The sequence below is a fragment of the Neofelis nebulosa genome, chromosome X, assembly GCF_028018385.1.
Source record: "Neofelis nebulosa isolate mNeoNeb1 chromosome X, mNeoNeb1.pri, whole genome shotgun sequence".
In the NCBI taxonomy this organism is placed as follows: Eukaryota; Metazoa; Chordata; class Mammalia; order Carnivora; family Felidae; genus Neofelis; species Neofelis nebulosa.
Window position 1 is genome coordinate 107,539,695 of NC_080800.1, and position 21,656 is coordinate 107,561,350.

At 41.6% G+C, this 21,656-nt stretch overlaps 2 protein-coding genes across 4 annotated transcripts in view; one reads left to right on the forward strand and one right to left on the reverse strand.

The window, feature by feature from the left end:
* Nucleotides 1–1,008, forward strand: part of SLC25A14 (solute carrier family 25 member 14) — a 30,141-nt gene extending 29,133 nt beyond the window's left edge. For all 3 annotated transcript variants that reach the window (XM_058712522.1, XM_058712523.1, XM_058712525.1), the window contains exon 11: nucleotides 561–1,008. In XM_058712522.1, the coding sequence (XP_058568505.1) occupies nucleotides 561–602 (42 nt within the window). In that variant the 3' untranslated portion in view covers nucleotides 603–1,008. The remainder of the gene's footprint in view (nucleotides 1–560) is intronic.
* Nucleotides 1,009–15,245: 14,237 nt separating this feature from the next.
* On the reverse strand, nucleotides 15,246–16,631 carry GPR119 (G protein-coupled receptor 119). Its single transcript, XM_058712526.1, has one exon. The coding sequence runs from the start codon at nucleotides 16,629–16,631 to the stop codon at nucleotides 15,594–15,596; it is 1,038 nt and encodes a 345-aa protein (XP_058568509.1). The 3' UTR covers nucleotides 15,246–15,593.
* Between the last annotated feature and the right edge of the window lie 5,025 nt (nucleotides 16,632–21,656).

Sequence of the window (21,656 nt, forward strand, 5' to 3'; positions counted from 1 at the left end):
GAAGGAATCCAGGCCAAGTAGGTCTCTTTCCTCACGGATGGCTCTTCTTTCTTTAGCTGTGTTTCAGTGCCTCCTTTGTGCAGAGAGAATTGAATGTTGTATATAGTTTGTGTGTATAGTGGTGAGCATTGCAGGGTTCAAAAGTAATTCCTTGCCCTTGTGGAATCTATAAGTTGAGAGAGGGAGTATGCCTCTCTCTCCTTGGGATTGATCTGATCACCTAAGAGTAACAGTTACTCTTAGCATTGAATTATATATATGTTGTCATTAATGTTCTTGGGTGTGTGTGAGAGAGTGTGTGTGGCCTGTTGGCCACTGAAGACTATAAGTATGTTAGAGTTCTAATCTGTTTTTATTGCTAAATGCCAAATCATAAGGGGTACGTGGTGGGCACTCAATGCATGCTTGATTTGCCAGGTATTGTTTTTAAAAAGTCTTAAGCAAGTACAACTCAGAATCTGAGATAGACTACCTCAGTGTAAGAGAATGCAATACACAATTTTAGAACTAGGTTTAGCTTTCATTGTCACCCCAATGATCTTCCATGACTTACTCCTCAGTTTTTTATTACATATGAGCAGCTCAAGAGGCTTCAAATCTAAGAACTGAATTATACGTGAGCCAAGCCCTGCCAGCGTTTCTACTTTTTTCCCTATTTCCGTGTTCTAATGTATTTTGACAAAGTTGTAAGTGTTTACTGAACCATTGGTCTCCCAAGGGCCTCCTGATGGAAGAACTACAGGATGCTTCAAAATTGTTCATGTGTTTGTGTTACCATGTTAACTTTTCCGTGAGAGGAAGTGTTAACATTGCGACTCTGGCCCCAGATTGGTATCTTCTATGAAGATGGATACTGATAGATGACATCAAAATGGCCTTCTTTTCAAATGTGGGTTAAATGTAGTTGGTTAGCCCCAAACTTGAGCTAGAGCAGAAGGCATAGGCCAGGGCAGTTACTGCTATGTATGTTACAGACCTCGGTTCTCATTAAAGTATTTATTGGCAGAATCACTTCGGCTTTGTCTTCATTTACTACTTTCTCCTTTGCCAGCTCTTTAAGTTACATTCTCCAGAAGGTGATAAAGAGGGGGTTACTGTGAAATTGAGTCTAGACTCTTCAAGCACATTTATGGAAATAGACAAAGTGCATTGTGTTTTTCCACTGCCACTTGTCATAATGCTACTCATTTTTAAAATTTTTTAAAAAAATTTATTTTTGAGAGAGAGAGACAGAGTGCGAGTGCGGGAGGGGGCAGAGAGAGAGAGAGAGAGAGAGAGAAGACACAGAATCTGAAGCAGGCTCCGGGGTCTGAGCTGTTGTGTTACTCACTTAAACATCAGGCAAATTGTTCTTTCCTAAGCATGAATAAATAAACAAGTGGCTCATTTGGAAGTTTCTACAGATAAAATGTTAAAAGAGGCTTAAAATAGAACACTGTGTGCAGGGTTCTAAATTTCTTATAGGCAAAAAGTTCTGGTGACTTTCTTGTACTAGAACAGTGCCTAGCACATTGTAGGCACTCAAATTTTTGTGGAATGAATAGTTCTTCATTTTTATCCGTTCATTCATTTATTCAGCAAACATTTATTTTATGTCTATTACGTCCTAGATGTTGGGAGTATAAAAACAAGTTAAGACATAGTCTCTATTTTCAAGCTCACATTATAGGAGGAGAAACAGACATGTAATTAGATAATTATAGTAGGTACTAAGTACTATATAAAAGATGAACAAAGTGCTAGAAGCACAGAGTAGGGAATAACAGCCAGTTACCTAGGGGATTGGCCAAAGGCTTCATAGCGCAGGTGACATTTGAGGTAAATAGCAGATGTTACCATATGGATAAGGCAACGAAGAACATTCCAGGCAGGGGAGTGGGGGAAAGTTCAGTTTGGCTAAAATGTAGGGCAGGAGTTTTCAAATACTACGTGAGGCAGAATTGCCTGGAGATCTCATGAAAATGTAGTTTCTTACATCCATTGCCTGGGATCCTAACTTTATTTGGGGCAAAGTTTGCTTTCATCACAGGTACTTGATACAGGTGGTCCTTAGATTGCACTTTGGGAAGCACTTGTACAGAACTGTGGCTAAAATGAAAGGAAATAAGAATAGTGTGACCAGAAGGGTCAAATTATGAGGGATCTGTATGTGCCCTAATAAAGAATTGGACTTTTTTTTATCCTGGAGGAGAGGCAGGTAAAGGAAGTTTAAAATATGGGAATAATATAACCAGCTTTTATTTTTTTAGGAAGATAACCCTGTTGTGGAGGGTAGCCTGGAGGGGGAGTAACCCAAAAAACGTTAAGACCTACTGAAATCTACTTTTTATGTACAGGTAGACAAAATATGGTTCACAAAAATGAAGAAAATTTGTCCTAAGTCACATGACTGTATTGTGGCAGATTTGAGACTAGCACATAGTTCTCAGATTTCTTCTCTGTCTCATTCTCCCACTCCACAGTGCCTTCTTAACTGACAGTCTAAAGTACTATTTTTTTTAAATTAATTTTAATAAACTTTATTTTTATTTTCATATTTTAATATAATTTATTGTCGGGGCGCCTGGGTGGCGCAGTCGGTTAAGCGTCCGACTTCAGCCAGGTCACGATCTCGCGGTCCGTGAGTTCGAGCCCCGCGTCAGGCTCTGGGCTGATGGCTCGGAGCCTGGAGCCTGTTTCCGATTCTGTGTCTCCCTCTCTCTCTGCCCCTCCCCCGGTCATGCTCTGTCTCTCTCTGTCCCAAAAATAAATAAAAAGCGTTGGAAAAAAAAAATTTAATATAATTTATTGTCAAGTTGGCTAACATATAGTATGTACAGTGTGCTCTTGGTTTTGGGGGTAGATTCCCATGATTCAACACTTACATACAACACCCAGTGCTCATTCCAACAAGTGCCCTCCTCAATGCCCATCGCCCATTTTCCCCCCTCCCTCCCATCAACCCTCAGTTTGTTCTCTGTATTTAAGAGTCTCTTATGGTTTGCCTCCCTCTCTCTCTGTAACTATTTTTTCCCCTTCCCTTCCCCCATGATCTTCTGTTAAGTTTCTCAAGTTCCACATATGAGTGAAACGTGATATCTGTCCTTCTCTGACTGGCTTATTTCACTTAGCATAAAACCCTCCAGTTCCATCCACGTTGCTACAAATGGCAAGATTTCATTCTTTCTCATTGCCAAGTAGTATTCCGTTGTGTATATAAACCACATCTTCTTTATCCATTCATCTGCTGATGGACATTTAAGCTCTTTCTGTAATTTGGCTATTGTTGAAAGTGCTGCTATAAACATTGGGATACATGTGCCCCTATGAATCAGCACTCCTGTATCCTTTGGATAAATTCCTAGCAGTGCTATTGCTGGGTCGTAGGGTAGTTCTGTTTTTAATTTTTCATGGAACCTCCACACTGTTTTCCAGAGTGGCTGTACCAGTTTGCATTCCAGTAAACTTTATTTTTAAGAGAAGTCTCAGGTTCACAGCAAAATTGTGTTCAAGGTACAGAGATTTCCCATGTTCCCCTACCCCTACATATGCATAGCTTCCCCCACATCAAAATTCGTCACCAGAGTGATTCATTTGTTACAGTTAATGAGTCTACAATGGCACATTATTATCACCCCAAATCTGTCATCTACATTAGGATTCACTCTTCGTGTTATGCATTTTATGGGTTTTGTTAAATGTATAATGACCTATATCCATCATTATAGTATACAGAATGGTTTCACTGCCCGTAAAACCTCTGTGCTCTGCCTATTCGTCCTTCCCTCTTCTCTAACCGCTGTAATCCCCTCATCCTTTTTTTTTTTTTGAAGAGAGAATGCATGAGCACAAGTGGTGGGGCAGTGTGGGAGAGAGAGAGAAAATCTTAAGCAGGTTCCATGCTTAGCACGGAAATGAGCCACCTAGGCACCCCTCTACTGATCCTGTTATTGTCTCTATGGTTTTACCTTTTGCAGAATGTCCTATAGTTGGGATGTCGCCTTTTCAGATTGGCTTTTTCACGTAATATGTACTTAAGATTCCTCCATGTCTTCTCATGGCTTGATAGCTCATTTTCTTTTTTTTCTTTTGGATGTACCACAGTATATTTATCCATTTACCTGCTAAAGGATGTCTTGGTTGTTTCCAAGTTTTGGCAATTATGAATAAAGCTATTATAAATATTCATGTGCAAGTTTTTGTGTGGACACAAGTTTCCACTCATTTGCTTATAAATACCAAGGAGCACAATTGCTGGATGGTATGGTAAGAGTATGTTTAGTTTTGTAAGAAATTGCCAAACTGTCTTCCAAAGTAGCTGTACCATTTTGCATTCTCACCAACAATGAACAAGAGTTCCAGTTTCTTGACATCCTTGCCAGCTTTTGGTGTCAGTGTTTTGGATTTTGACCATTCTTATAGGTGTGTAATGGTATCTCACCATTTATTTTTTTTCCTCTTTCAGTTGTCACTTTAAAATTTTGTTTTCAAAGTTTGAAATTTGAATTCCAGTAGAGTTCACATACAGTGTTCTATTAGTTTCAGGTGTAACAGTATAGTGATTCAACGAGTCTATACATTGCAGTGCGTTCTTCAATCTCCATCACCTATTTCATCTATCCCTTCACCTCCCCTCTAGTAATCTGCAGTTCTCTATAGTTAAGAGTCTGTTTCTTGGTTTGTCTCTCTCTCTGTTTTTTTCCTTTGTTTATTTTCTTAAATTCCACGTATGAGTGAAATCACACGGTATTTGTCTTTCTCTGACTTATCTCTCTTGGCATTATACTTTCTGGCTACATCCAAGTTGTTGCAAGTACGATATTTCATTCTTTTTTATGGCTGAATAATATTACACACACACACACACACACTTTCTCTCCCTCCCCCCCGCCAAGACTACTACACCAGTCAGATACCCTCTTATTCCTGAATAGATGAGCAAAAAGGAAGCCAGTTTTTCACAAGGGTGTAGACTGAAAGGTAGTTCCTTGAAGGGTTTATATATATTGGAAATTGGCTTTCTATTCACCTCAGGTTAAGTGTTATTCCTTTAGAGAAACCTTACATTGATTTTCTCTCTACCAGTCTAAATAACTTACCTCATTATAATTTTTTATGCCACATATTTATAACTACATACTATATTTGTGTGACTATTTGGTTAATATCTAAATTTCCCATCAGTCTGTAAGCTCCATAAAAATAGAGATTCTGTTGATTTTGTTTACTGTTATGTTCTCCATGCCTAGCACTGTTCTATATACTCAGAAAATATTTGTTAAATGAAAAAAATGAATTGATCTGTACACAAAGATCTGATAAAAGGCCTAAAACATAGCGAAGGTTAAGCAAATACTGTGGGATTTAAATGGAATGAAATTAAATTTTGAATTACTAGATAAGGATGGGATGGCAAAGAGTAGGTTATTAAGGATAAATAGGGGTCCTTGGGGAGGGAGATGCACCTAATATTTTTAACTGATTATCTGCTCATTTATTCAACAGATATCCCTGCCTCCTAGAGCTTTTTGTCCACAGAAGGGAAACATAATAAAAAGATTAATGAGTAAAATAAATAGTGTATTGGGTGGTGATAAATCATTTATAGAAAAATAAAGCAGGGAAGGGGGATGGGGAATAATATTAGGGCAGGGTTGCACACCGAGAAAGCCAAATTTAGTTGAAGTCTATTGGAGGTGAGAAAGGAGCCAGTCTAGGGTTAAAGCAATGCAAAGCCATGATACTGAAGGAGACCACCAAGGGAGTGCCAGTAGCAAGAAAAGAGGTCCAAGAACTGAGCCTGGGCCAGTCCAGTATAAAACAGTTTGGGGAGGACATCACAGAGGACACTGGTGATGACAATACCAGCGTGAAGTATAAAAAGGACTAATATTCTAGTGGTAGAAAAAGAGTAGAGGGGCAGTAGGGGCCAATAATTTTCAATGTAAATTTTGAAGAAAAAGAATTTGAAGCTGATGATACCTTTATCCAAATTGGCAAAGCTTTAAAGATTAATGCCTTTATATAGTAGCCATAATCATGGGTAGGTAGTTCCAATTAAAGAATTTGACTTGCTATTTTTATTTTAGGTATCCTATCCTATCCTATCCTATCCTATCCTATCCTATCCTTAGTCATGGATTAATAAAGTATCCCCTCAGGTAACCAATATGATGAATAGAGCATTTTGACTGAACACTAAGGACTAACCCATTTCTATAGTGAAATAGGCTACTACAGTAAAGGTGCCTCAGAGAGTAAGGGTCTGACTCTTACCACACAAAATTTGAAGATTTCACATCTTCACATGTGATTATTTCACACGTGTGAAGAATTCAGTGTTTCACAAAAATATTCACTATAGAGTTCCTTTAAGTAACAGCTCCCCATTGGATATTTAAATTGTAATTTTTGATTGAAAAATGAATTTTTAGGGACATATCAGAGATGAAATAGACACACCAATTTTTTTTTTTTTTTTTTTTTTTTTTTTTGCGAGAGAGAGGGCACAAGCGAGCAAGGGCAGAGAGAGGAGGAGAAAATCCCATGAGGGGCAGAGAGAGAAGTGGGGTTCACCCTAAGTAGGACTCGTGTTCACCCGAAGCGGGCTCATGCTCAACTGAAGTGGGGCTTTAGATTACTTGATATGGGACTCGAACTCACGAACTGTGAGATCATGACCTGAGCCAAAGTCAGATGCTTAATGACTGAGCCACCTAGGCACCCACACACCAATGTCTTTTGAAGGTAGATTGATAAGGGAAAACTTTCAGATTCAGTTGAATACAAGGAAACAGTCTTTAAAGGAACTAAGGGCTTTGGCTGAAAACTTGTTTGTCAGAAAACAAGACAAACTCTTTGTACTGTCAGCTCAATTTACATGTAAACCTAAAACTTCTAAAAGATAAACTATTAATTTCTTTTACAATTTTTTTTATTTTAAATACATTTTTAAAATGTTTATTCCTTTTTGAGAGAGAGTGAGCCCAAGTGGGGTAGGGGCAGAGAGAAGGGGACAGAGGATCTCCAAAACAGGCTTTGTGCTGACAGCAGAGTGCCCAATGTGGGGTTCAAACTCATGAACCATGAGATCATGTCCTGAGCTGAAGTCTGACACTTAACGGACTGAGCCACCCAGGTGCCCCATCTATTAATTTCTTAAAAGTGCTCAAAATGAGAAGGTTTAATACAGGATGAGCAGGTACCACTGATTTGGAAGAGAAATAATGATTTTCCCAGGTAAAAAGCCCAGCATGTCAAAAAGAAAGCCAGACAATAACAGAAATTGGTGAGGATGTGAAGCAGTTAGAACTCCTACATTGCAGGGGAGGTTGTAAAATAATGCAGCCCTTTTGGAAGACAGTCAGGCACTTCCTCAATAGTTAAGCATAGAATTACCATATGACCCAGTAATTCTGTTCCTAATATACACCCAAAAGAATTGAAAACAGGGACCCAGATACTTGTACACCAGTGTTCACTGCAGCATTATTCATAATAACAAAAAGATGGAAACAACCCAAATATCAACTAATGAATGGGTAAAGAAATTGTAGTATATCCAGACAATGGAATATTCAGCCATAAATAGGTATGAAGTGCTGACACATCGCTACAACATGATGAACCTTGAAAACACTATGTTAAATGCAAGAAGTCAGACACAAAAGTCCACATATTGTATGATTCCAGTTTTAAGTAGAATGTCCAGAATAGGCAAATCCCATAAGTAAATTAGTGATTGCTTACGGCTGGGGGAAATGGGGAGGTCTGCTAATGGGTATAAGGTTTCATTTTGGGATGAGCATGTTCTAAAAACAGATTATGGTTGATGGTTGCACAACTCTGTAAATATACTAAGAAACATTGAATTGTATGATTTGAATAGGTGATCTTTATGCTATATAAATTATATCTCAATAAAACTTAAAAAAGCCCACCCAGCATGTGGTTTAGCTTGATTAGGATGGCTAGTGAGGAATTTCAATGAAGCTGTTTGGTAACAAAATAAAGATTGATTCATATTAATTCCAATTTCAATGAAGCTGTTTGGTTACAAAATAAAGATTGATTCATATTAACTCCAGAAGGTCACATGGATGTTTTTCCTTTAGAATGAACAAATCCAGGGTGCCTGGGTGGCTCAGTTGGTTAAGCGTCCAACTTTGGCTCAGGTCATGATCTCATGGTTCATGAGTTTGAGCCCCATGTGGGGCTCTATGCTGACAGCTGGGAGCCTGGAGCCTGTTTCAAATTCTGTGTCTCCCTCTCTCTCTGCCCCTCCCCCACTCATGCTATGTCTCTCTCTCTCTCTCTCTCTCTCTCTCTCTCAAAAGTAAATAAACATTAAAAAAAATTAGAATGAGGGGTGCCTGGGTGGCTCAGTCGGTTGAGCGGCCGACTTTGGCTCAGGTCACGATCTCGCGGTCCGTGAGTTCGAGCCCCGCGTCGGGCTCTGTGCTGACAGACTGGAGCCTGTTTCGGATTCTGTGTCTCCCTCTCTCTGACCCTCCCCCGTTCATGCTCTGTCTCTCTCTGTCTCAAAAATAAATAAACGTTAAAAAAAAATTAAAAAAAAAATTAGAATGAGCAAATCCATCATATTACCGGCCATCTGAAGATCAAACAACTGACATTTCTGAGCAGCAAACCCCAGGTTTGAAGGGATAAAATGATCAAAATTTGCAGGCTATAAGATGAAAAAACTTTCACTGTTTTTCTTTCCTTTTTTTTTTTTTTTAAGAGGCTAGAGCATGAGGCAACTCAGATGATAATAGTTAATACTTATGGCTTTTATTATGTATCAGATACTGTTCTAAGTGTATTGTGTTTATAAAACTGTTTACATTCTTTCAACCACTCTAGGAGGTAGATACTATTCTTATTTTTCAGATGAGAAGCTGAGGCACAGAAAGGTGGAATACTTTGTTCCTAGGAAATGACAGACCCAGGATTCTAACCCAGGCAGTCTGGCTCATGAGCCCATGCTTATAATCACTATGCTAGGAGTGTATGGACTCAGCCTTGTCCAAGGTCACTTAAAGTTTATGGCAGGTGAGCAGTAAAGAGTATTGATTTCATTAATTCCCCTATCTTTATAACACCCTGGGAGAAAAAAGGTCAATAGTTGTTGTGGTTGGTCACTCTTTGACACTTAACTGTAACACTGACTTTATTTTCCTGGAGACCTGTGAGTGCAAATACATAATTTTCCTCTTATTCTCCACTTTCTACTTCTTCCCCCTATTTTCTCTGTTAGCCTTTCTTCTCCATAACCTCCTTAATCACTAGCCCACCCCTTCTTCTTCCAGTCTAAGTGAGCACAGTTCACCATACACACAGGAACTTGTTTCTGTTGTATGTTATACTATTTATTAAAGAACTTGGAATTATTAAAACAGATGCCACTAGTTTAAAATAGAATAATTTGGATGTGGAGCTAGACTTCTCTCCCTCTCTCCTCCAATGCAAACAAGTGTGTTGTTAGGCTTATAAACAAATTTATGGGAGGAACAATTGAACTAAGAACCTGATTATAAATAGTTCTTTTCTATTCACTAAAGCATATCATTTAAGGGGTAATATTTTTGTTAGCCAAGCCCAGTGAGGGTATTGCATGTAAGTTTTAAAGTCATAAAATAGCTTTTAAAAAAAGTTTTATTTATTTATTTTGAGAGAGAGGGAGAGTGAATGAGCAGGGGAGGGGCAGAGAGAGAGAGAGAGAGATGGACCCCAGGCAGGCTCTGTGCTCTCAGTGCAGAGCCTGACGCTGGGCTTGAACCAGGAACTGTGAGATCCTGACCTGAGGTGAAATCAAGAGTTGCACACCCAACCGACTGAGCCACCCAAGGTGCTCCATAAAATTGCTTTTTAAAAAACAAATATTTTCCAAGAGTGGCTACTTTGTATGAATTCCTGAGATTTCACTAAAGGATGTTTCTTCTCTCTATTCACTTTTTCAGCATCAGAATTCAGTTGTATTTTGGGCTGTGCCCAACTCACTATAAACACTATGCATACTTGTCTTTCCCATTTATTTAGTAAATAAAAACAATTTAATGCATCATTGTATAAGATTACTAAGGGACCTGGCAATCTTAAAGTGGTAGCTTGAATTTGGGATTATGAATCTTTTCCTCATTTGAAACAACCTCATAGTCATTCAGCTATCATTTCTGGGAACCACTTCTGAAATGACAGGGTACCAGTTTGCTTGTCTGTAGGAAGTGCTTTAGTATTTGTTGAATGGCTCAGTGGGCAAATCTGCAAAAATATTATGAGTGGTAAAAGCACAATGAACAATTTTGTAAGACTGCATGGCATTTTACTGGGCCAATGACTGTTATCTCAGAGTGTTTATCAGCTTTTTAGTGCCTTAATGTCAACACAACTGAGACAGAACTGGAACTGATATGGATTTATTAGAGTAAATAGGAAATCTGATTCAATCATGGGATTGTTGGGCAACATGCACCAAATAAAACGAAACCTAAACAAATAAAGAGACCTTCCTCAGCCTCTTGGTCATACGTGACTTTAGTCTCTTCCAGTGCGCTGGAGCAAATGGATCCTGCCTGTCCCATTGTGTAGCAGGCATTTTAAAGAACAAGGAACTGCATTAAAACAGACTCTGAGACCCTTAGCAGCTGCATTGGTGGTTTCTAGGACTCCTTATGAGAGGGCTCTTTGAGCCCAGTGGGTGATTATGGTCCCAACAGCTTGTAAATCCAGTGAACATATGGTTGGGTAGTAGCATGTTAAGCTCTCATGTACTTTACCCTGCACGGTTGATCCATTAGGTGGAGCACGTTTCCCTTTCAGCAACACTGCAAAACTATGGCTTCAAGGCTTCAACTGCATCAGGACTGGTCTCTTGGCTCCATGTGATTACGTTTTCATGTTCTCATGCCTACGTAGCATTTTATGGTGTTGCACAACACAACTACCTCAGAAAACTTGAAGAGTGAAAACACTGAAATACCTGGATATTAGACAGTACCATATTGATGATGCAGTTGTACTGTGAGAGGTGTTCTTAATCTGCTGTGTCCCATTAGTCCAGATTTCTAAATTTACAGATTAACTCCAGCAGTAGGACATATGAATAGGGTTCCTTTTTTTAAGAAAACAACTGGTAAACCCCTTAGTACAGTTTATGCTTTCAGGAAGCAACTTTTATTGCTATGAGATCTTCATATCCGTGTGGTCTGTTCATTTATAGCTCATTCTTGACCTCTCTTAGCAAATACCCTAGGGAAACATTACACTTCGAGAAATGCCAGCAAAAACGTGAATCAAAATTCTTATAAATGTTTAATGCTTCTTGACCTAGTAATGCTTCTTTGTAGAATTTATCCTAAGGAATTAAACAGATGTGCCAAAGATTTATTTTTTAAAATTTTATTTTGAGAGAGAGAGCAGGGGAGGGGCAGATAGAGAGGGAGAGAGAGAGAATCCCAAGCAGGCTCCATGCTGTCAGTGCAGAGCCTGACATGGGGCTCAGTCTCACGAACCAGGAGATCCTGACCTGAGCCAAAATCAAGAGTCGGGTACTCGACCGACTGAACCACCCAGGCGCCCTAGACGTGTCAAAGATTTATACACAAAGGTATTTATAGTGGTATTAAAACAGTGAGACATTGGAAATAACAAATGTACAACTATAGGGAAATGGTTAAAACATATACTCATGATGAAATAACATGAAACCGTTACAAGTCATGTTTTTGAAGAAAACTTTGACAAAAGAAAATATGCACAATATAAAGTGAAGAAAACAGATGAAGAATAACAGTGATCATCTCTGGATGGTACAATTATGGATACATTTATGATTTTATGTATTTAAATTTTTTTCTGAAATGAACAAAAATTGTTTTTATAATCAGAAAAGAACCTCACTGATACATCATTATAGATCTCTGAAAGAAATCCCAGCAAACCTGGGGCAATTTCAGCACCTAGCTCTCAAAAAATGTTTTTGGAGTAGGTAGATAGATGGACGAATGAATGAAGAACAGTTGACACTTGTAAGTACCATTACTGAGTTTATATGACTGCTGAAATAAAAATGAAGGTTTGTTAATTAAAAGGAGAAGATTCCAGACCAGTCAGCAGTTTGAAGGATGGCATGGGAGTTACTGAAGGAGTCACAAAATAAATGAGTGGCTGATGGCAGCCAAGGAGTTGTAGTCTGGCCTTGGGTCCATTGCTGCTCTTGTTGCCCGGCTATCAACACCATGTTTCCTCTTGTTCTATGTGTGTCCTTGAAGTATCTCTTGTGCCTGCTGTTTTCATTGGTCTCTATTCAGTTTGACCAATGACTGAGAAAGTATGAATGACATCAAAGTCACAAGTTCATTTTCCATTTGAATCACTAAATACTTTTCCATATGAGGAGAAGATATACTAAGGCTAACTCTGGCTGGCCAACTCTCAGACTTGGACTTATTAGACAAGCAGGAGAGTTTGGTAGATAAGGGCAATCTGCCTCTAACACTTGTGACACCACTCACAATTCCCCTATACAGAGGGCTGTGTGTTCTTATGTTCTTGTGAGTAGCCCTCTCTGAAACATTTGTGCTATGAATAATGTTAGCTACCCAAAGAATTAGTAGAACACTTAGTCATGTCACAGTTTTTATAACAAATTCACAAGCTCTTTATGGAAATTATAAATGGGACCGATTGATCTACATTCTGTCCTCCATGGTGTTCATTTCTTTTGGCTATTTTGATCAAATTGCTGAACAGGATCTGGCTTCTCTGCAAGGCCATCAGGAGACACCATTAGATGTATGAATGAAATCTAAATGTTTCCTCTCCAGTGCATGCCCGTATCTGTGCCAGAGCTTGTGTCAAAGAAAGCCATTAGACTTTTTGCATATTATTCTGTATCTCTGCTCTTGGTGGCTTATTAAACACAGTGTTCTTAATTGTGGTTACTCTTAAACCCAAATGTATGATAATAGGGCCTTGTTTGTATTTGCTGTCCCTTGATCCTGAGATTTACTGTTTGTCTCTTTCAACCTGAGTTGTCTCTCACCGCTTGTTTTCAAAAACATTCATGGGTTGAGGAATTCACAGTTTGGAGCCTAACTGTCTTTGTCCTGGAGGCCATAATATCTACAGATATGACAGACTCCTTTAAATTGGCCAGCTGGATATTTTATTCTTTAGGATTTTTAAGTATGAGGAAGAGAACATTACTTGAGCACTAACCATGTGCTGTCATTTACTAGACATTTTCCTATACATTATTTGAGCTAATCCTTTTGATAACAATATACGGTAGGCATTATTACCCCAGTTTTACAAATGAGGAAGCTGTAGCTTTGACAATTAAACAACTGAATGGTAATTTGGACACTGGTCTATTGGACTTCAAAGTTTGTGATTTCCACTGAATATACTGCCTCCCAGGAATAGCAGAGTTTTTTTAGACTGAGCCTAACACCACAGCATTCACTTAGCTTCCCCTCAGTTCCTTTTTCCTATAATTTTCATTCCACTTTGCTTGTGTTACCTTGGCAAGATCAGTCCTTTGCAGCAAGGCCAGGAAGTTAAGCTTTGGACCACCAGTAAGGAGGGCATTGATTTGAGCCTGCTTCCCATTTTGTCCCCAAACCCCGTCACTGTTTGTGTTTTACGTAGTTCCCAGTAACTCATAACCCAATCCAAGAGGGTGCCTATTGCTGGCATAAGTGATACTTGCTGTGTGCTCAGCACTTCAAGGCACTTGGGGTTCCATCATTCACTTGAGAGCCAAAAAGTTCTTCAGTTGTAGGAACATAAAGCCTGCTCTGGTGAAGGCAAGCATGGTCCTCCTCTGGGCCACTGTGGTAAACAGAGCAACTGCACAAAATAGTCTACCAAAGGAGGGTTGGTGTGTATTAGAATAGATCAGCGAGAAACAGGCCATTTGTGCTGAAGGTAGAGGGTGAAAATAGGAAGAAGGGAATTTTCAAGTGTATAGAAGTGGAAAGGGATGAACATTCACCTCCAAACAACTGAGGGATACAAGCTGGGAGTTAGTCTAAGACTGAAGGGAAATTAAAACCCAAGTGCAAAACATCATGGTGTGGTGCCATCCTGTGGAGAGGAGGACAGCCGGATTCCATCCTGGTTTGGAACATTTTAGTTTCAGATGTGAATGAAAAAGTTCATGGGCCTCTTGGAATTAGCCTTTACACATTGGACTCAAATGCATCCTCAGGCCATCATTTTAGAGATATCAAAGGGTTAACCTTCCATGGTTGTTTTGGCACCAAATTCAAATTTAATTCATACTGTATTGGTTTCTTCTTGCCTTCTTTGGTTGTCCACTCAGCAGCTTTCTAGGGAGTTAATCTAGTTTAGGACCTCAAGAGACAAATTTCTAAGAATCCTCTGTGGAGACCAGGAGATTGAGGAAAGGGTTACAAGAAAGCTCAGGAAGACTGAGAATAATTCCTGGGTTTCTTTCCCAGTCTGTTCTCGAATTTCTGCTGCCACCGTTGCCCAGAGGGAGCCTGGCCATAATTCCTGGCTGCCAACAGCCATTTTTTTTTGTACCCACAGAAAGCAAGATGAGACACCTGTTCCTCAGCTGGTCTCCTGGGACATGTTGGAGGTATCCCCTTATGTGACTGAGTTTCTTAGGAAAATGCAGATTTAAGAGTGTTTAAGAGCTTGGCAGTGCCTTTCTTGGTACCTAACCCTTTTTCCACCTCCTTCACTTCTAGGGTCTCAGAATTTGTGGTTCAGCATTCTCATCAAGTAGCTACAAGTGACCATAAGCCAACTGAGGGGAAGGGGCCCCACAGAGTTAGTGGTAGAGTGGGAGGGGTCATAGCAGAAATAACCACAAGATTGGCTATTTCCAAAGAAACAGTGTTTTGAACTCCATGAAGTGCGAGAGAAGACAAGCTGTAGAATCTAATTCAGGTTCCTACATTTCAGGCAAACTCACTACTTAAAATGTCTGATTTACATCAGGGAGGGCAGGACTCCTCACTTTACCAAAGCCATCACTATAGTAAAGAGTTGAGAGGAACAACCTCATGTCTCTAGTGCTGTGCTGTCCAATATGGTAGCTACTAGCCATATGTGGCTGTTGAGCATTTGAAATATGGCTAGTTTGGATTTAGAGGTTCTGAAAGGTAAAACACACACCAGATGCAAAGATTTAGCATGAAAAAAACAGTGCAGTAATTTTTATATTGATTACATATTGAAAGTATGTTTTAGATATACTGGGTTAAATGAAACATTAACATTGCCTTTTTTAAACCTTTTAAATACGGTTACTAGAACATTTAAAATTATATGTGACCTGCATTATACTTATGTTGGATACTGCTGCTGTAGTGTATTCAAGAATAGGATTTGATTTTTTAGCATTATTTCAGTAGTACATTTCTTTCTACCTACCTGTATAGGAGAGACAGATTAATTGCAAAAGAAGCATAGGGAGGAATGGAGATTTGCAAATGAGAAATTGGTTACAGAAGAAAGTCAGCACCCTACCTCAGTTCCTCTCAGTCTGGGGTGGGGGCAGTCAACTGTCTGAAGCAAGCACTTTCATTCCCCTAGCTTTGATTTCCTAGTTGGGGCCCAGAGAGGAGAGGGAGAAGTCACTTTGAAACTTCTCTGCCCTCACCATCTTCGCCATGAAGCTGTGAGTGGGAGATAGTGGTGATAGGACAGGAACTTTCCCTGGGCCCCTCTGGGCCACCATCCCTGGCTGAGAGAAGAAGAAGGAATGAGGTGAGCCCTTTCTTCACTCCCAGGGCCATCTGGTAGAGCTGCTGCCGCACCTCCTTCTGCCAGTAGGCATAGATGAGTGGGTTGAGCAGGGAGTTGCCCACACCGAGCAGCCACAGGTACCGTTCCAGCACCAGGTAGAGGTAGCACTTCTGGCAGGCCACCTGCACAATGCCAGTGATAAGGAATGGGGTCCAGGACAGAGTGAAGCTCCCAATGAGAACAGCCACAGTGCGGACAGCCTTGAAGTCGCTGGGAGTCCGAGGAGGCCGGTATGCTCCGGCCATGGCTCCTGCTTGTTCCACCTTTCGGATCTGCTGGCTGTGCATGGAGGCAATCTTGAGCATATCACAGTAGAAGAAGACAAAGAGGAGCAGGGCTGGGAAGAAGCCAACGCAGGAGAGGGTCAGCACAAAGCGTGGGTGAAACACAGCGAAGAAGCTGCAGGGACCCTGGTAGGTAGTCTGCTGGAATATGGGGACTCCAAGTGGGAGGAAGCCAATAAGGTAAGACACCAACCACAGCCCGGCAATGCAGGACCCAGCCATGAGCCCGTTCATTATCTGGAAGTAGCGGAGGGGCTGCTTGATGGCAAGGTACCTGTCAAAGGCAATCAGCATGACTGTGAGGACAGAGGCAGCTGCGGAAGAAGTAACAAATGCCATCCGAAGGCTGCATAGGGTCTTCTGTGTGGGCCGAGGTGGGCTGGAGAGCTGGTCTGTGACTAGGCCAGAGATGGCCACACCAAGCAAGGTGTCGGCTACAGCCAGATTCAAGGTGAAGCAGAGACCAACACCATCATTCTTGTGGATCAGCAACAGCACAGCCACAGCCACTAGTGCATTGGCAGCAATAATGAGGGAGGCCAGGACAGCAAGAGTCACTCCAAATGGAAAAGATGACTCCATGTCTTGAAGTGGCAGGATTTCCACTTACCAGGGCATTCTGGCTCTCCAGCTCAAATTCTCACGGGCTGGGAGAGAAAGGGCTGGGTTCAGAGGAGCATCAGAGATCTGGCCACGACTGGCAGCTTGCCATCTTTCAGATCCTGCTGATCAATGAGATTCACTCACCCTTTCTCTTTCAGTCCTCAGCCTCTTGCCTCTCCAGCTCTCTGAAGGCAGCAATCCCTGTGTAGCCCTCCCCCTGGCCGCTGTGCTAGTCCCTCCCCCTCCAACTACCAAGTTACTAGACAACTCCCAAGTACCTGTGCATACTGTCTCGCCAGGCTCTCTTCCTCCATTGATGCTTCAAGGACTTTCTTTGGAGGGCCTGGGGCATTCATCTGATCTCCTGTCTGGCAGAAGATATAATTGACTCTAATCACACTTTTTCTTCCTCCATAGCTTGATATTAAACTCCTACTTCTTCTTTTCCCAAGCTTCAAGTACTAGCTTAACAACTGATCTCAGCTTAATTAAGCATTTGCTTAATAACAAATTCTCAGTTACTACTATTACTGCTTTCAATCAAGCAAGATGATCATAATCAGTTGAAGTGGGAAGTGAGGGCGGGCAGACTATTTCAAGGCCCAGCATACTTTCAGGGGAGCTACCACGCATTTAAGCTATTTATCTTTTGCTTCCTAACACCTCAGAGTCTAATTCTCTAAAATAGGGGGTGCCATCCCCCTCTTTTTCATCCCTCAGATCTTGGCTGATTCAGAAAGGCAGGAAAATGAAAGCAGGTAATTGTTAACAGTTGTTAATTCAGTTTCGACCAGAACCCACTCCCTGTCTAAAGCTGCTGTTTGTTGGGTATACTCACTGAAAATGTGTCTCTGGTCAGAAGTCGTGGTTGCCAGCCTTGCCTTTCTTGATCCTGTAGCCCCGAGGTCTCTCTGGGACAGGAGAAGAGGAGGCGAGCTGCATTCTGGAAAGTGTCTGCTGTAATATTTGGTTGTGGAATTTTCCATTTCCACTATGGATCGTGTTAGGCTGAAGGGTGGCAGTGTTGCCGAGGCAGGTGAGATGGGCTCAGGCAGGGCCGCCGCTGTGTAGGTCACTCCCATTTTAAGTTGTATATCCATTTGTTCGGGTACATTAGAACTAACCTTTTGCCTGCTACTCTTGGATACCAAGAAGAGAGGGGTGGGGAGAAGAGTGGTTTGAAGCTTATTTACTCAGTTCAGGTGAGAGCACAAATGGGAAAGGTTAGTGTTTTAAGTGAGGGAGTGGAGAGCAAGGTGCAGAGTTGGAGGCAAATATTATATCCAGGATGTTTTGACAGTCGGAGAGGGCTGTTGACAGAGGTCTCTCCTACAAATGATCACAAAGGCTGTGGCATGGGGACTTGGTACTCCAGCTGCCAGTCTGAGGACAGTTCTTATGCTTTGGTACCTCCATTAGGAAGCTGACTTCAGGTTGCTTAGTACCTGGCCTGATTTTATGCCTGGATCTAAGGTGTGCTCTAGTTTCCCTAGCTCTTGTCTAGGAGTCAAGATGGTCCTTTTGAAGCCCATGCTCAAACTTGGAAGGCTTGTTAACACACAGATTCTTGAGCCTCACCCTGAGTTTTAGATTATTTATGTCTGGGGTGGGCCTGAGAATCTGCATTTCTAACAAGTTCCCAGGTGATGCTGATTCAGGGACCCCATTTGAGAACCAGTGCTCTAGTGAAATGGTTCTTTTTTTTTTTTTTTTTTTTTTTTTTAAATGGTTCTTAACCTTAGCCGTGCTGTGGAGTTACTTGGTGACCAAAAATACTGATGTTTTGGGTCACACACCAAGAGATTCTGATACCATTAGTTTGGGGTGTGACCTATGCATCCGGAGTTTTGAAAGCTCCTCATGTGATTATAATACTCAGCCAGCGGTGAGAACCACTGTTCATTGGTAGAAACACAAGCTCTGGAGTCAGGACACTATCTCTGTGATTTTTCTTGGAGAAATGAATTCACCTCTCTGACTCAGCTGTGGCTTCCTCGTGTGTCCCATGGGGACAATAATTCCTATGTCACAAGGTTGTGGGGATGACAGAACGAGGTATGATGGATATTAAAAGGCTTCATGAACTATAAAATATTACACAGGTACTTTTATCGAGTGTCTTCTAGTCTCTTGTTAATCAAAGTGTGTATCAGATCAGGAGCATTGGTAGGACCTGTGAGCTTGGTAGAAATGCAGAATCTTAGGCCCTTCCCAAGACTTCCTGAAGCAGAGTGTGCACTGGAACAAGATCTCCAGGTGATCCGTATGCACATTAAAGGTGTCCTTTCCCAGCACCTACTCTCGGGTGCCTGGTTATGTTGGTTTATTTTGCTGCTGTGGCAAACTGCTACAAGCTTAGTGGCTTAAACAACATAGATGTATTATTTTACCCTTCTTGAGGTCAGAAGTCCGAAACAGGTTTCACAGGGCTCCAATTAAGGCGTTATCAGGGCTGGGTTCCTTTGGGAGGCTCTAGGGGAAAATAATTTCCTTGTCTTTTTCAGCTTTTAGAGGCTGCCTGCATTCCTTGGCTCATGACACATCATTCCAACCTCTGCTTCTGTAGTCACATCTTCTCTGACTCTGACCCTCCTGCCTCCCTCTTTTAAGGACTCTTGTGATTATATTGAGTCTACCTGGATAATCAATGATATCCTCCCCATGTCACATTTTCAAAGTGCTTTTTTTTTTTTCAATTTTTTTTTCAACGTTTTTTATTTATTTTTGGGACAGAGAGAGACAGAGCATGAACGGGGGAGGGGCAGAGAGAGAGGGAGACACAGAATCGGAAACAGGCTCCAGGCTCTGAGCCATCAGCCCAGAGCCGGACGCGGGGCTCGAACTCACGGACCGCGAGATCGTGACCTGGCTGAAGTCGGACGCTTAACCGACTGCGCCACCCAGGCGCCCCTCAAAGTGCTTTTTGCTGTGTAAGGTAAAATATTCACAGGTTCTGGGGAATAGGACATGCACGTCTTTGGAGGGGGGCATTTTTGTGCCTACCATACCAGTGTTCTCTGCTGCCCACATCTTCTCTCTCCATCCCCTAAAGGTGCTCTTCTCAGTGTAATCTTCCTTTGCTCATGTCCTAGACATTTATTTCTTTTACCCATCAACACTCTCTTGTTTTCTGTCTTATCTCCTTAGGCATCCACAAGGTGATTTAATCTAATCTAGGAAGCTTTGGAAAAGAGTGGGCTCCCTGTCACTGGAAATATGCAAGCAGAGCCTGAATGCTCACCTGTCGGGAAGGCCTTAGAGATAATTCCTGCAGCAGTGCAAAACATCTGCAAAACATCGTTATTCCCGTTGCGTTGTCTTTCAGTCCCTATGCAACCTATTATTGATGGGCCCCTGGGAGTCTTCCGTTCCTCAGCTCCCTCCCTTCTTTCTTAGTTGTCCCCACCTCTGTGTCCTCCTTGGCTTTTTCTGTTCCCTTTCTCACACTACCACACAGACTCAGCTGTGTGTCCTTTGGCTTTGCCCATGCTGTGAGGTCAAGACCACAGAGAATGTGGTTCCTTCCTGGAAGGCCAGTGGTTAGTCCTTATGGTCCTAAGGCTGAGGGTTCTCAGAGTCTCCAGAGTGGAGCGTTGATTGACAAGGTAAACAAGTTGGGGTTGACAAAGGGGAGGAAGGTAAAGGACGAGAGAGCTTATTCTCTGGTCAAACTATCCCATAACCAAAGCATTAAATGCTGGTTGTAGTGGGCTAAGGATGCAGTGGGGTGCTTTGTACACCCTGAGGGCATGGGACCAAGGACCAGAGGTTTCAACTGGAATGAGTGTGGAGGAGAAGCCAGGCTTCAAAAGAGCCCGCCTTTGGAGCCAGGCCCCTGGGAGAGGAGCTCTAGGAAGATATCCAAGACAAGTGATGCCTGATTACTTGTAGTGCCTAGACCAGCCATCTGCCTGTATGATTTAGTTGCATCTTGCCCAGGGACAAAAGCAGCAGTGACATTTAATATCCCTCTGTGAATGACTAGACCATACATCCATTGCTGTTAAATATTACGCAGTGGTGTGAAAAGAATGGGATAGGCTTATATGTCCTGATGCAGCCCTCCAAGGCTTATTGTTGACTGATAAATCAAGTCACACATCAGTATGTAGCATCTGGACCCACTTACAAAAGTAAAATCCCAAACCCCAGCTTTATGTGTGTAGAAGTGCACAGAGATCACCATAAATACATGTTAACAGAGAGTGAATAGCTTTAAGGAGGGGAGTGAGAAGCCGGGATGGAAAGCGACTGTCACAATTTACTTGGAATACTGACTTGTTATGTATTTTCACAGTGAGGATGTGTTCATGTAATTTCAAAAGAAAGGGGCGCCTGGTTAAGCATCCGACTTGAGCTCAGGTCACGATCTCACAGTTTGTGAGTTTGAGCCCCACATCGGGGTCTGCACTGACAGTGTGGAGCCTGTTTGGCATTCTCTCTCTCTCTCTCTCTCTCTCTCTCTCTCTCTCTCTCTCTCTCCCCCTCCCTCTCTTTCTGTCAATAAATAAATAAATAAATAAATAAATAAATAAACAAACAAACTTAAAATAAAACCTCCTCAATAACAACCCCCTTCTCCCCATTTCAGCTCAGGCACCACTTTGCAAAGGCCCTTTGCAGACCACAGCCAAATGCCTCTGTGCACACACGTACATTATGTATACACATAGTTATACACTTGCTTTTGCTTACACTTTGTTACCTGCCAGTGCTACAGTTGTAGAAAGAGGTTGTGTGTGTGTGTATGGCGAGAAATGGCAGGGCAAAATGGGGTGGGTGGATCAGTATTTGAGGCTTTAGTCACTTCTTACAGTGGGAGGCACTTTGAAGAAACAGCCCTAGACTTCTGGGGCTTCTGAGCCGTCGTGCAACAGTGATACCAGCTAATATTTATGGGGCCTTTAAAATGCTGAGTACCGTGCTAAATGTACAACATATTCTTTAATCCTTACAAAAATTCTATAAGGTAGGTACTGTTAATATTCCAATTTTACAGATGGG